The sequence below is a fragment of the Schistocerca gregaria genome, chromosome 1 (genome assembly GCF_023897955.1).
Source record: "Schistocerca gregaria isolate iqSchGreg1 chromosome 1, iqSchGreg1.2, whole genome shotgun sequence".
NCBI lineage: Eukaryota > Metazoa > Arthropoda > Insecta > Orthoptera > Acrididae > Schistocerca > Schistocerca gregaria.
The window spans coordinates 857,828,889-857,842,101 of NC_064920.1; the positions used below are offsets into that span (position 1 = coordinate 857,828,889).

Here is a 13,213-nt window from a genome sequence, read left to right on the forward strand (position 1 = left end):
TAGACTTTTGACTTACTTCATAGCTTAGCTCTGAATTAAGCGAGATGCAGGGGACGTCTATAAATTATTTGGTTGTAAGAACCAGGCAAATGTGATTATGTTTAATTATAGGAGGGTCACTCCAAAAGAAATGCACACTATTTTTGTAAAAATACAATTTTCATTCTGTATGTGTGAAACTTTTACAGTGTGTAGATACATACTTCCCGCTTGTTTTCAAACTTAGTTCAACCTGTTCCCGTGAGTGGCGCCGTCACAACATGTCTTCAAGATGGTTGCTAAACTTGACGTTCGTCAGAAGCAACGTGCTGTCATAGAATTCCTGTGCTGTGAAAACGAGACAGTGGTAAACATCCACAAGAGGTTGAAAAAGGTGTATGGAGATGCTGCTGTCGATCACAGTACAATTAGTTGGTGGGCAAGCAGGTTACGTTATGAAAGCGGGCACGGCAATATTGACGATTGTCCTTGCAGCGGCAGGCCTCTTACTGCACACACTTCCGACAATGTGCAGAGAGTTAACGAATTGGTGACTGCTGACAGACACATCACAGTGAACGAATTGTCGCACTAGGTTGGGATAGGGGAAGGAAGTGTTTGCAGAATACTGAAAGTGTTGGTGTTAAAAAGATTTGTGCCAGATGGATTCCCAGGATGTTGACAGTGACTCACAAAGGAACAAGAAAAACGGTATGCAAAGAACTTTGGAAACAGTAAGGGAATGGTGGAGATGAATTTCTTGGAAGAATTGTGACAGGTGAAGAAATATGGCTCCATCATTTTTCACCAGAGATGAAGAGGCAATCAATGGAGTGGCATCATGCAAAATTACCCAAGAAAAAAAAATTCAAAACCACACCTGCTGGAAAAGTTATGGCTACGATGTTTTTCATTCCGAACGGCTCTTGCTCGTGGACATCATGCCATGTGGAACCACCATAAATTCTGATGCATATGTGACGACAATGAAGAAACTTCAAGCTCGACTGAGTTGTGTTTGACCACATCGGCAAAAGCAGGATGTTTTGCTGTTGCACGACAATGCACGGCCACATGTCAGTCAAAAAACCGTGGAAGCGATCACAAACCCTGATGGACAACACTGAAACACCTGCCTTACAGTCCTGACCTGGTTCGATGTGACTATCATCTCTTTGGGAAAGTGAAAGACTCTCTTCGTGGAACAAGGTTTGAAGATGAAGACTTCCTCATGCACACTGTCAAACAGTGGCTCCAACAGGTTGGTCCAGAATCTTACCGTGCAGGTATACAGGCACTGGTTCCAGATGGCGTAACACAGTTGAGAGGGATGGAAATTATGTGGAGAAATGAAAATATTGTTCCTAAAGGATATATCTACACACTGTAAGACTTTCGAACATGTAGAAGAAAAGATGGATTTAAAAAAAAATAGTGTGCATTTCTTTTGGAGTGACCCTTATATCTAATGGGTGTCGTCATAGTTGACTTACAAGAGAAGAGGATTGGCTAAAAGTTTCAAGAAACTCAACTGCAGTAAGAGAAGTGTCAAGTTCGCAATCCAGCTTTGCACTGCTTCTCTTGTCCCCAAAACTGTCTGCGCTCTCTTCATACATCTGAAATATGCTACATCCAAATGCTGACAGATGTGCCGAGTTTGGAGGTGGTGAAACAAAAGCTATGTCTTTTCTTCACAAAGTTTAATTACCTCCAAAGACAGATTTTCTCAAATTACAATTTTGCACCCGGCAAATTTTCTTACATGTGGGAGCTAAAGTTTCCTGAATAACTGCTTGCAAGTCAAACTAACCATTAGCACTTAAGTCAGATTGCTCTTCTCACACTGTCGCAGGTAGATGTGGTTTGCCTTACACACTACGTAAGGTGGACCACTTCAGCCATGCACAAATCATGAAACATGCTTGACAGGAGCCTGGAATCTGCTCCACGTTTTACCATAAATTTGCTGACTCCCTGGTCATCAGTAAAACTGAGTTTGTCAAAGTTAAATACACTCCTGGAAATGGAAAAAAGAACACATTGACACCGGTGTGTCAGACCCACCATACTTGCTCCGGACACTGCCAGAGGGCTGTACAAGCAATGATCACACGCACGGCACAGCGGACACACCAGGACCCGCAGTGTTGGCCGTCGAATGGTGCTAGCTGCGCAGCATTTGTGCACCGCCGCCGTCAGTGTCAGCCAGTTTGCCGTGGCATACGGAGCTCCATCGCAGTCTTTAACACTGGTAGCATGCCGCGACAGCGTGGACGTGAACCGTATGTGCAGTTGACGAACTTTGAGCGAGGGCGTATAGTGGGCATGCGGGAGGCCGGGTGGACGTACCGCCGAATTGCTCAACACGTGGGGCGTGAGGCCTCCACGGTACATCGATGTTGTCGCCAGTGGTCGGCGGAAGGTGCACGTGCCCGTCGACCTGGGACCGGACCGCAGCGACGCACGGATGCACGCCTAGACCGTAGGATCCTACGCAGTGCCGTAGGGGACCGCACCGCCACTTCCCAGCAAATTAGGGACACTGTTGCTCTTGGGGTATCGGCGAGGACCATTCGCAACAGTCTCCATGAAGCTGGGCTACGGTCCCGCACACCGTTAGGCCGTCTTCCGCTCACACCCCAACATCGTGCAGCCCGGCTCCAGTGGTGTCGCGACAGACGTGAATGGAGGGACGAATGGAGACGTGTCGTCTTCAGCGATGAGAGTCGCTTCTGCCTTGGTGCCAATGATGGTCGTATGCGTTTTTGGCGCCGTGCAGGTGAGCGCCACAATCAGGACTGCATACGACCGAGGCACACAGGGCCAACACCCGGCATCACGGTGCGGGGAGCGATATCCTACACTGGCCGTACACCTCTGGTGATCGTCGAGGGGACACTGAATACTGCACGGTACATCCAAACCGTCATCGAACCCATCGTTCTACCATTCCTAGAACGGCAAGGGAACTTGCTGTTCCAGCAGGACAATGGACTTCCGCATGTATCCCGTACCACCCAACGTGCTCTAGAAGGTGTAAGTCAACTACCCTGGCCAGCAAGATCTCCGGGTCTGTCCCACATTGAGCATGTTTGGGACTGGATGAAGCGTCGTCTCACGCGGTCTGCACGTCCAGCACGAACACTGGTCCAACTGAGGCGCCAGGTGGAAATGGCATGGCAAGCCGTTCCACAGGACTATATCCAGCATCTCTACGATCGTTTCCATGGGAGAATAGCAGCCTGCATTGCTGCGAAAGGTGGATATACACTGTACTAGTGCCGACATTGTGCATGCTCTGTTGCCTGTGTCTATGTGCCTGTGGTTCTGTCAGTGTGATCATGTGATGTATCTGACCCCAGGAATGTGTCAATAAAGTTTCCCCTTCCTGGGACAATGAATTCACGGTGTTCTTATTTCAATTTCCAGGAGTGTATGTTGGATGGTGGCACATCTTGGAGGGTTTCCTTCAGATTGATAAAATAGTCCCTTATCTCTCTTGGTATGGCACATCTTGATCTTTGTTCAATTTCTCATAATCAGGCCATTAATATTTTATTCTGTAGCATGAATATATTTACCCATTCCTTTCCTGGTCTGTTATCTATAAATCTTCCTTATTACTTGAATACTCTTGACATAAGTAACAAATGTCTGTCATAGGAAATCCCCACTCAGCAAATGTCATGAAGCCCTCCACCAAATGTCATTCATCACAGGTTAACACTGTCTGCCTCTCATAACTTAAAAGGATGCCTATTATTAACTCTGTCATTGAGTGTAGTATATGACGCAGCAATTTCATTAGAAGCCCTTCTGATTCTCATATTATCCGATTTCACAGCTTCAACTTTTAAACATAATATTATTACAGTTACACTCACAAGGTACACATATTAATTGCTGGAATATTAATGCACTGTTAAAAACCTTCAAATCAGGGGTCTACTAATAACTATTTCTGTTTGAACATTTGTCACTATATGTCAGTCTGAATAGTTTTAACTGTATTCTATGAAACTGGAAATTCCACGACGGAGACGACAAACAGATATAAAAAATGGCAACCACTCACCTATCACTGACTGATGTGGGTGTATAACCACATGTAACACAGACTTTACTGCAGTGACTGCTTAGGCCTTTACTGTATTATATTGTGTAACATAGGAGGAAAGGGATTTAAAATTACAAATTATTCTGCTCCCCTTCTCAGCAAGGGTATAATCTAAAATTATGTAAACAAAGCACTTTTCATTAATAAAGGTGAGTTTTATTAGAACTTTCATACATATTTACAAAATTAAATTTACTGTTTTAAAAATAGATCTGTAGAAGTTACCTTAACAGGCCTAAAAACAAATGGATTTTTGATTTCGTCCACATATTTAAGCTTTTAAACCTCCGTCAATGTTTTTCACAATGATCATTTTACATATCCAGTATCTAAAAAAAGAACTAAAAATAGCAAAACATTTACATATGGCTCATTCCATGTGAAAGGATCATTCATAATAATAATAATAAAATACTGTTTAAAAGATCTTACAGTGTGGCATATATTTCTGTAGCCAAAAGGTCAAGGAAGCAGACACTAATACCAGTTTTCATTATATCCTGGCCTGAAAGGTGTAAAACAGTTACAAACTTATTTTTGGTGTCAGGGAAAAAAATTGTAAAATTTAATGTGAAATGTTGGCAGCCCTACAGACTAGTGTCTTTGAAGTTGTATGTCCATGTATTGTGCATATACTCTCTGGATGGCTGTGAAGCTGTAACTGTGGTTTTACATTTATGATACAGGTAAATAAGCTCTGAATCTTAAAAAAGCAAAATACAGAATTTCTGTTACACCCACAACACAGAAATAGACATTTATTTGTTTATCAGTTTAGTTTCATGTAATGAAAGTTGAAAGTTTGTAAAAGTGAAGATAGTTCCATGGGAAACAACTTTGAGTTATAATTTTTTTTTTTTTTTTAGAAACATTGTATCATCTGAAGAAACGTGTTTCGGGTGTGCCATGTCAAAGTGTTACAGCTGTTACCATGATACCACAACTTTGTGACAAGGAAATTTTACTGTAACAACAGACACAGTTATTGTCATTGTTGATATTATTGCTGTGATTGTCATCATTATCAACCAGCTGAAAGTATTATTCTTGTAATTTATTATGGGACAAGCATGTCATCCACTGAAAGGTGCTGCAAGTTTAGGGAAAACTGAAGCAATCTCCAATTCAGTATCAGGCAATGTTAGAAAGGAACGCAAAAATGATAAGTTACGGAGAGAAAAAAATAAAGCTTCCTTGCAGAATGATTGAAAGAAACAAACATATGCAAGATACGGAAAGACAAAGGAGGCATCGAGAAAAGAATAAAATTTCTGCTCGAACTCCCACTTCATCTTGAAAATTGTCACCCTCTAAATAATATAGTTCCAAAAGATCACTTGGGAAGGCTGTAAACAAGGTGAAGAAAAGCGTAGCATGCAACCCAAGGAAACGAAAGGATGTAGTGGCAAAGCTGTATAACGATGAGCTGCCTGAAGTTGCAAATAAACTTAAAAAAGATATGTACAAGAAAGGGAGTAAGTTTCTCAGTGCAGATACAGAAAATAAAAATAAGAACTTCTATCTTCGTGACGACATAAGCTGAAAAGAACCAGGAAGAAAAGATGTGGCTAGTGTCCAGAACCCTGAAACTGGAGAATGAGAACAGAAACAGAAGTGCTATATAATGATGACAATATCTGAAGCATATGAACAATTTATTTTTGAATATCCCGAGTGTCAGATAAAAAAATCAAAACTCTTCTTTCTTCGTCCACCTTTTGTATACCCTGTATCAGTTATGCCACAATGTGTGTATTGTCAATATCATGCAAACATACAATATTTGGTTGAAAGCATTGCAAGATAAACCAATACATTTCCAAGCAGAGCACAAGCATAGAAAATTATAAGTGTATGTCCAGTGCCTGTGAAAAGTGTAACACCTTAAACGCGAAGAGCCTTGTTGTTGATGAAGTACTGAACAATGAGCTTGAATGGAGGCAATGGAAAGATGCTGAAGGTCGCCCTCAGCGTATATAAACAGTTGGGACAGTTTTGAATGCCTTTAAAGAAATAGAAAAACAGCTTCTGGGATTCAAACTGCACCGTTATGTTAAGTAATCAAAGTACTTTGAGGATGCAAAAGCAAATTTCAGTAATCACGATTTGGTTTTGCAGGTTGACTATGCTGAAAATTATACTTCTGTTTGTCAGGATGAGATCCAGAGTGCTCACTGGCACCAACAGCAGACAACTATATTTACAGCTGTGGCCTGGATTAAAGATGGCACCGTACGCAGCTATGCCATTGTTAGCGATGACTTATCCCACAATAAATATTCAGTTTACACAATGCTTAAGCTGCTTTTTCAGGACTTAAAGAGAGAATTTCCTTATCTTCAAAGAGTCAAGATTTTCTCCGATGGTTGCACAGCACAATTCAAGAATCACTTGACATTATTAAATGTTACATATTTACAATCTGACTCTGGCAATACTGTTGACTGGAATTTTTTTGCCAGTTGTCACAGTAAAAGTGCAGTTGATGGCATTGGTGGTGCCGTGAAAGAACAGTGTGCAGAACTGTAAAATCACGGAGGGTTACTATTAACACTCCTTATAGTTTTTACAAGTGCGTCAAGGAGAAACTGAAAGGGATTACAACCCTCTACTTATCATCTGAAGAAATTAATTCAGCAATGGCATGTTGGATAATCGTTGGAAAGGCGTACAGCCTATTCCAGGATTGCACAAACTCCATTGCAAATTGCATTATAGCAGTTAAAGAGGGAGTTCTAAGGGTTTCTGCTACATCTGCTCAAGAGATTACAACAGTGACATTACTTCATAACCATGAAAATACATGCAATTCGATATGTAGTGTTGATAGTGAAGAATCCTTGAAACTTACTACAGGGGACTTTGTACTGTCAGAGTTGACTGTCACTGGAAAGTCCTGTTTGAAGAAGAAATACTTTGCACAAGTTTTTCTAGTTGATGAACAAGCTGAGCAGGTCTTGCTGAAGTATATGCAACCCAGTGGGAAATTCTGGATTTGGCCCACAGAAGAAGACATATCTTGGGAAAATATTTCAGTAATCTCCCAGAAAGTAAATCCACCCAAGCTGTTGAATAACAGGGGACAATTTGTTTTTCAGTAGTATTGAAATAGGCCTAGTTCTGTCTTGTTTAAGTTTTTATCATTTTAACATAATAATTAAAGTATTTTCTTGCTGTTCTGTTTTAAATTACACTCAATAATATTAATGTATCTGTGTGTCACAACCGCAATGTCGCACCTGCAACATGAAGGAAAAAAAAATATGTTGTGTTTTGGAAGTGTCTGTGAATAAAAGTTATCATATCTTGTATTTTATTACTCCTTTTTTCACTGTGTAAAAAATTATCAACCATCCTGATTCAGAAGTAGAAGACAAAATAACTGAAGAACACCTCTATGTGCAAATGAAGGGAAAAGTTTTGTCACACCCGCAACACTTGTTCACAATTTTTTTAGCAGGTTGAGTGTAAAATTAAAACCTAAAATTTTTACAGGAACTTAATAACATGCTATTCTATTCATTAAATTAAAGTTAGCCTTACTCTGACAACTGAAGTACAAATAAATATAACTTTACGCGTGAAAAGTAGGACAAAATGTCACACCCGCGACAATGGAATGACCCATATGTCAATGTCAATGTACTTAATCACCATACAAATCGTTCAACTGAGCAATGACTTTTCTGGAAATTCTTCCTGGGGTGTTAGTCTTTTTAGCTGATCCATGTCGAGGAGTTGTAAGTAATTTGGTACTCTTCCTAAGACTCTCATATGCATACTGAGCGCCTATGTTATTTAGCCTTGAAGACCTCCTTAGTGAATAGCGTTTCGTCTCAGAGTCTACAACACAATTCTTTGTCTCTGAACATTGTTCATCAGAGCTGACCGGAACTCCTATCTGTTCCAAATTATTTATTGCTGTACTTCCATTGCTTTTTGTAGCAGTTGCTTGCGTGGTCTGGCAGTGACATGAACATTTTCTACAGACAGTTTCCTGATTTGAAGACAATTTTTTAACAATTTCTGTCAAATTTGCCAGTTCATTTAAAGTTTTATCCAGCTTTTCATCCATGTTTTTTAGCTTCTCATCCATGTTTTTTAGCTTTTCATTTATTTCAGTTTGTTCATTAAGAATTTTCTGTTCATTTCTTACATCACAAGTGTTGACTCCTGTGTTCTTGTGTATCTGCTTTAAGATTTGAGACTTTAATAGGCTTGACTCTTTCACTAATTTTTCTTCTATATCGTCAACATTCTGAAAAAAATATTAATGTTATTATTTTACAACAGCTTAAACATAAGTACACACAAGTAATAACTATAATTTTGAATTTCCATGTAAATAAAATTAGAGTCAAATGTAAGTTTCCAAACTATAATGTTTACTAGACTTAATAAACTCACTTTTCTATTCTAACAATCAGTTTTAGTTTAATACTCATTCCTGGTGACTGAACTAATTATTATTCGGAACAGGAATAGTGTCTGGTATTTTAGAAAGAAAGTAAGAACAGACTTAAGTTTAAGAGTGAATAAGAGTTCGTTTGACACACAATTTCACATTTTGTCACATCTCTAATTTTCTTTTTTCTGTTTGAAGACATGTACACTACGTGACACATAAAGCTCAGTTTCTTTCATTCTTATTTAAATACTCAAACATAGGAGTGAACTACCAAAATTGTGAAATGAGCAGATGTGACATAAATGAAGTACTGGTAGGCTAAGAAAAAAGTGCATCTTGATCTATTATGACTGGTGGAAAGATTAACAGACAATGAGTCTACATGAGCGTGCATTACTATATGAAGTTAAACCTGTCAACATACAAGCATGATGGGAGGGGTGGGGGTGGGGGGGGGGGGGGTGAAATGCTAATTTGAGAGAATCAAATAAAGAGATTATTTTGGGTCATACTGACGTGAACACTGCATATGTAACAACTACCACTTGCAAAAAACTATTTTAACAATCAGATATCTGCGTCACTGACAGCTCTTGAAATTACAGATGAAATCAATGATTTTTACAAAAACCTCATTCGATAAAAAAGATAAAAGAATACTTCTTTTAGGAATTTTGGACCTGAACAGACTAGTCACTGCTTTACAGTCCCTACAGAAAGGATAGATAAGTATTTCACGGCAACGCCAATTCTAAGGCTGTATGGAAACAGACTCCAACAATTGTGGATACCACAGCCAAGAAAATGAACAATTTAAATTCAAAAGAATGTGTAAAATCTCTTACACCACCGGTAACTGTAACTTGAGTCATGCTGGTTAATAAATGTGTGGTAATGTAATCTGTCCTCCTTTGAATTACTCCAATTTCCATGGGCTATCATGTTTGTAGTGTGTTCTTCCCAGTTATAGAAAATAACGGTATGCTATACATGTCATCAAACCATCAAAAAAATTGAGTTTGTGTGCATGTCAGCTATCATAACTGTGTATTGTGTTTCTGAGATCAACTTAGGGAAAAAAACCTTGTATTTGTCTAGGTGATAGCAGAAAACCATATGAAATTCAAACAAGGGCTGTCTAATCTGTCACACCTATAGGCTTTCATCTGATATGTGGATTAAACCTAAGTCTCTCTGACTACTGTGTGTCTCAAGCTATTGTACTGTTTTTATCATTATACATTTCTGAAGACGTGACATGGCATCTGCTACATACTACTGTTATAGTGCAGTACTATTCAATAAACTTACAGCACTGTTCATGTAACACAGCATAATGTCAATGTTAGTTTGAATAGTGACACCTTCCCTGACATAACACAATCTGCTTCATTCCATAGCAAATAACTTTCTATATCCAAGATTGCATAAATACTTATTTGTTTTTGAAAAATGGTTTCAACAGGCTTTGCTGTCATCTTCTGACCTTAAAATTGTTACAAAACATGTTCACTGCATGCTGGAGCCTTATGCTGAGTTGCCACATTAGTGGATAATACGTAGCACATTATGCAAACGTTTGTCACAATGGAAAGGACACATCAAGCTAACATACACAGATGTGCTATTTCACATTTTATTGCATACTGTGTTTTTTAAGACTTAATCATCTGGGAGTGCTATACATACAGAAATGTAATAGGCTCTTCAAAATAAATTAGTGTGCTTAATTCTTTGCCATATAACACCCTCACACAAAGAAATGAAACAAATATCAAGATATTATCTCTAACTTTTAAGCTTACACAATTTTATAATGTACAGCTAATATTCTCACACAGTAATAAAGGAAAGAAAAGTTTCCAATGAACTCTAACCACAACCATGTTTGCAGCATGTACGTATCTGAAGATCAAATTTTGAGAAAGAATTTAACTGTGGATAGCAGTTTATTTACTTTGATAATGACCACATCCTGGGCAAATAACTGAAATGCCATCCAATGTATCACAGAATGCAAACTGAAAAACAATTTGTCGAAACATTTAGCTTCAAAAGTTACATATTTGCAACAAGTCCTTTTGATAACTTATAGCTCATTATTAAGAGCACTTTAAATCGTGTGGAGACTGTCATGTTACAATACAAGTACCAAACATACAAATTGCACTTCAAATCAATATTCTAAAATACAATTTTCATAGACTGACACTAACATCTTATTTGGTTTTTTGTAATACTGAAACAAAATATAAAAGATGGAAAGTAACTTTACGAGCAAAATAATAGTTAAACTTTAATGATGTCTTGACAAGTATCAAAACAACTGCTAATATAAAGTTACATTTGTTGGAAAAAAAACCTTGCACACTTAAAACAGGAACGCTAAGAAATATTTTTGGAGATAATGATCCTTACGAAGAAGTAGAAATATTATATAAAAAATACAAGCTGGCATTCTATGAATTGGAGCATGGAATGTTAGACCCATTAACTGGGTAGGTAGGTAGGTTAGAAAACTTAATAAGGGAAATGGATAGGTTGAAGTTAGATACAATGGGAATTAGTAAAGTTCGATAGCAGGAGGAACAGGACTTCTGGTCAGTTGAATACAAATTTATAAACACAAAATCAAATACGGGTAAAGCAGGAGTAGGTTTATAATTAATAACAAAATAGGAATGAGGGCAAGTTACTATGAACAGTATAGCAAAAACAAGATAGACACAAAGCCCACACCCACCACTGTAGTACAATGTAATAAAATGGAACACCTTCAGCTGTCCTTTCGCTGTTACTTATTATATAGATACCAGTTTCCGAGAGTCAGTGCACCACCTTCAGGCCGTAACTGACACTGAGGGATTAACTCCAATTGTGTACATGTTACCTCAGTGGCCAACATCAATGAACTAGTTTCCATGGCCTGTAACAATGATGATGTGTCTCCAATCATCAACTGGCAACTACCAACTGGTCGAGACATATCATCATTGTTACAGTCAACAGAATACAGTTAAAAGATGTTGACCACTGATAGAATCGTGTGTACGATTGGGGTTAACCTCCTTGGTGTCAGTTAAGTTCTGAAGATGGTGCTCTGAATCACCAAAATTGATAATTATGTAATAAATAACATTGAAAGAACAGCTGCAGGTGTTTCATTTTATTACGCAAGTAAACAAAGTTCCTCAAACCTTCAGTCAGAAAGGATACCAACTACATGGTGCATATGTGGACATGGGGAAAAAAATCCCGGATTTCCCGGTTAAAAATATAGTTTTTTTCCGGGTGAAAATAAACTTTTTCCATGTTATGTGACAGTACACTTTCCTTCGGAACTGTAAAACTTATGAACCCTTCAAATGGTTAAGGTTTTATATATCGGCATAGAACTTCCTGGCAGTTTAGGGGAGGGGGGGATGACTACAACCACTTTTTGAAAGGTCTTTAATGTGAGTAACACGTACACTGCATATTTTTATAGTCCAATACGCTGCATATTTTTGTGTTACTAAATTATAAATTCGAATTTCACCAAAAACAGCACAATAGTTTCCAAAGCATTGAAATCGAGATTGCGATGCGATTTTGTAAGCCAATAATAGCTTATGTCACATGATCTCACCAAACAATAACAGCAGATATTCAGAGCACAAGGCATGTGATGTAGCCAGCCACTAGCAACCTAACTTTTAAGTAGAGCTAGCACACAGTTAGGAAAATGTTAATGGTTTAAAGTAATATATACAGTGTAGCTACAAGAAAAACTAAGCTTTCACATATAATATTGGTCTCTAATAAGATCAATAAACTACAAGAAAAGCTAAGTGTTTACTTATAATATTTGTCTTTCTTTGCCTGTGTTACACTGTAAAATACATCACAGCAATGTGCCAGTAAAATTTTAATAATGACATAAATGTCTGGTTTTCAGGGCTCAAAATTATTCTAAGTGGTTGGTCCTCAAAGTTTTAAATGAGAGTCAAAACACTCTGTGGTTTAAGAAATTCTTCGCATGTTCTCATATGTAACATATTTCATCTAGCGTAAAAGCAAAAATTTACTTTGATAGTAATGTATTTCAAACCACCATTTGCAATTATCTTCCCGCTACCTGTTAGAAATAAGGTCTTTTCAGCAGTTTCCAGAGAGTGCCAAAAAACAGGTGTTACAGCACGTACGCAGCTACGATGACGTAGGAAGCCCTTATATTCAATACATATAAAGCATTCAGAGATCTTACATTATGTCATAAAAGAAACAGGCCATCAGAGGATACTCCAAGAGCATTGGAATTTCATAAACCATACTAAACTGCATAATTCAACTAAAGGTGCACATTTGTATGTCCAGATTCACAATGAAGTAGGCCCCAACCTGATATTAAGCTTTTCAGTGCAGTTTTCTGGATGTAAATTTTCTCATGTTTGATTCGTTATTATGGCGTAATGTCATATGTGCCTGGAGATGAAAAAGTGCACTTGAAATTCAACAAACAGTTGGAACTAGCCAATAGTATGGAATGAAACACTTTATTTCAAATAAATTGACTGCCTCAGGGGAAAAGATTATTAAAAGCCAAATTTCTTTAGCAAACCGACAAAAATAACTTCATTGTTTTGCAAGGCAAATAATGCTTGACTGCCAATAACATGGAAACAAGAAAGCTGAAATTAACAACATATTTTAGCATTCTGTAATCATGT

The 13,213-nt window shown here is 38.1% G+C and overlaps 1 protein-coding gene across 1 annotated transcript in view; it reads right to left on the minus strand.

Annotated features, from left to right (window-relative positions):
• Positions 1-4,758: 4,758 nt before the first annotated feature.
• The window catches only part of LOC126272758 (uncharacterized), a 138,287-nt gene continuing 129,832 nt past the window's right edge, over positions 4,759-13,213 (minus strand). The window contains exon 9 of the mRNA XM_049975878.1: positions 4,759-8,354. Within this exon, the coding sequence (XP_049831835.1) occupies positions 7,743-8,354 (612 nt within the window). The 3' untranslated portion in view covers positions 4,759-7,742. The remainder of the gene's footprint in view (positions 8,355-13,213) is intronic.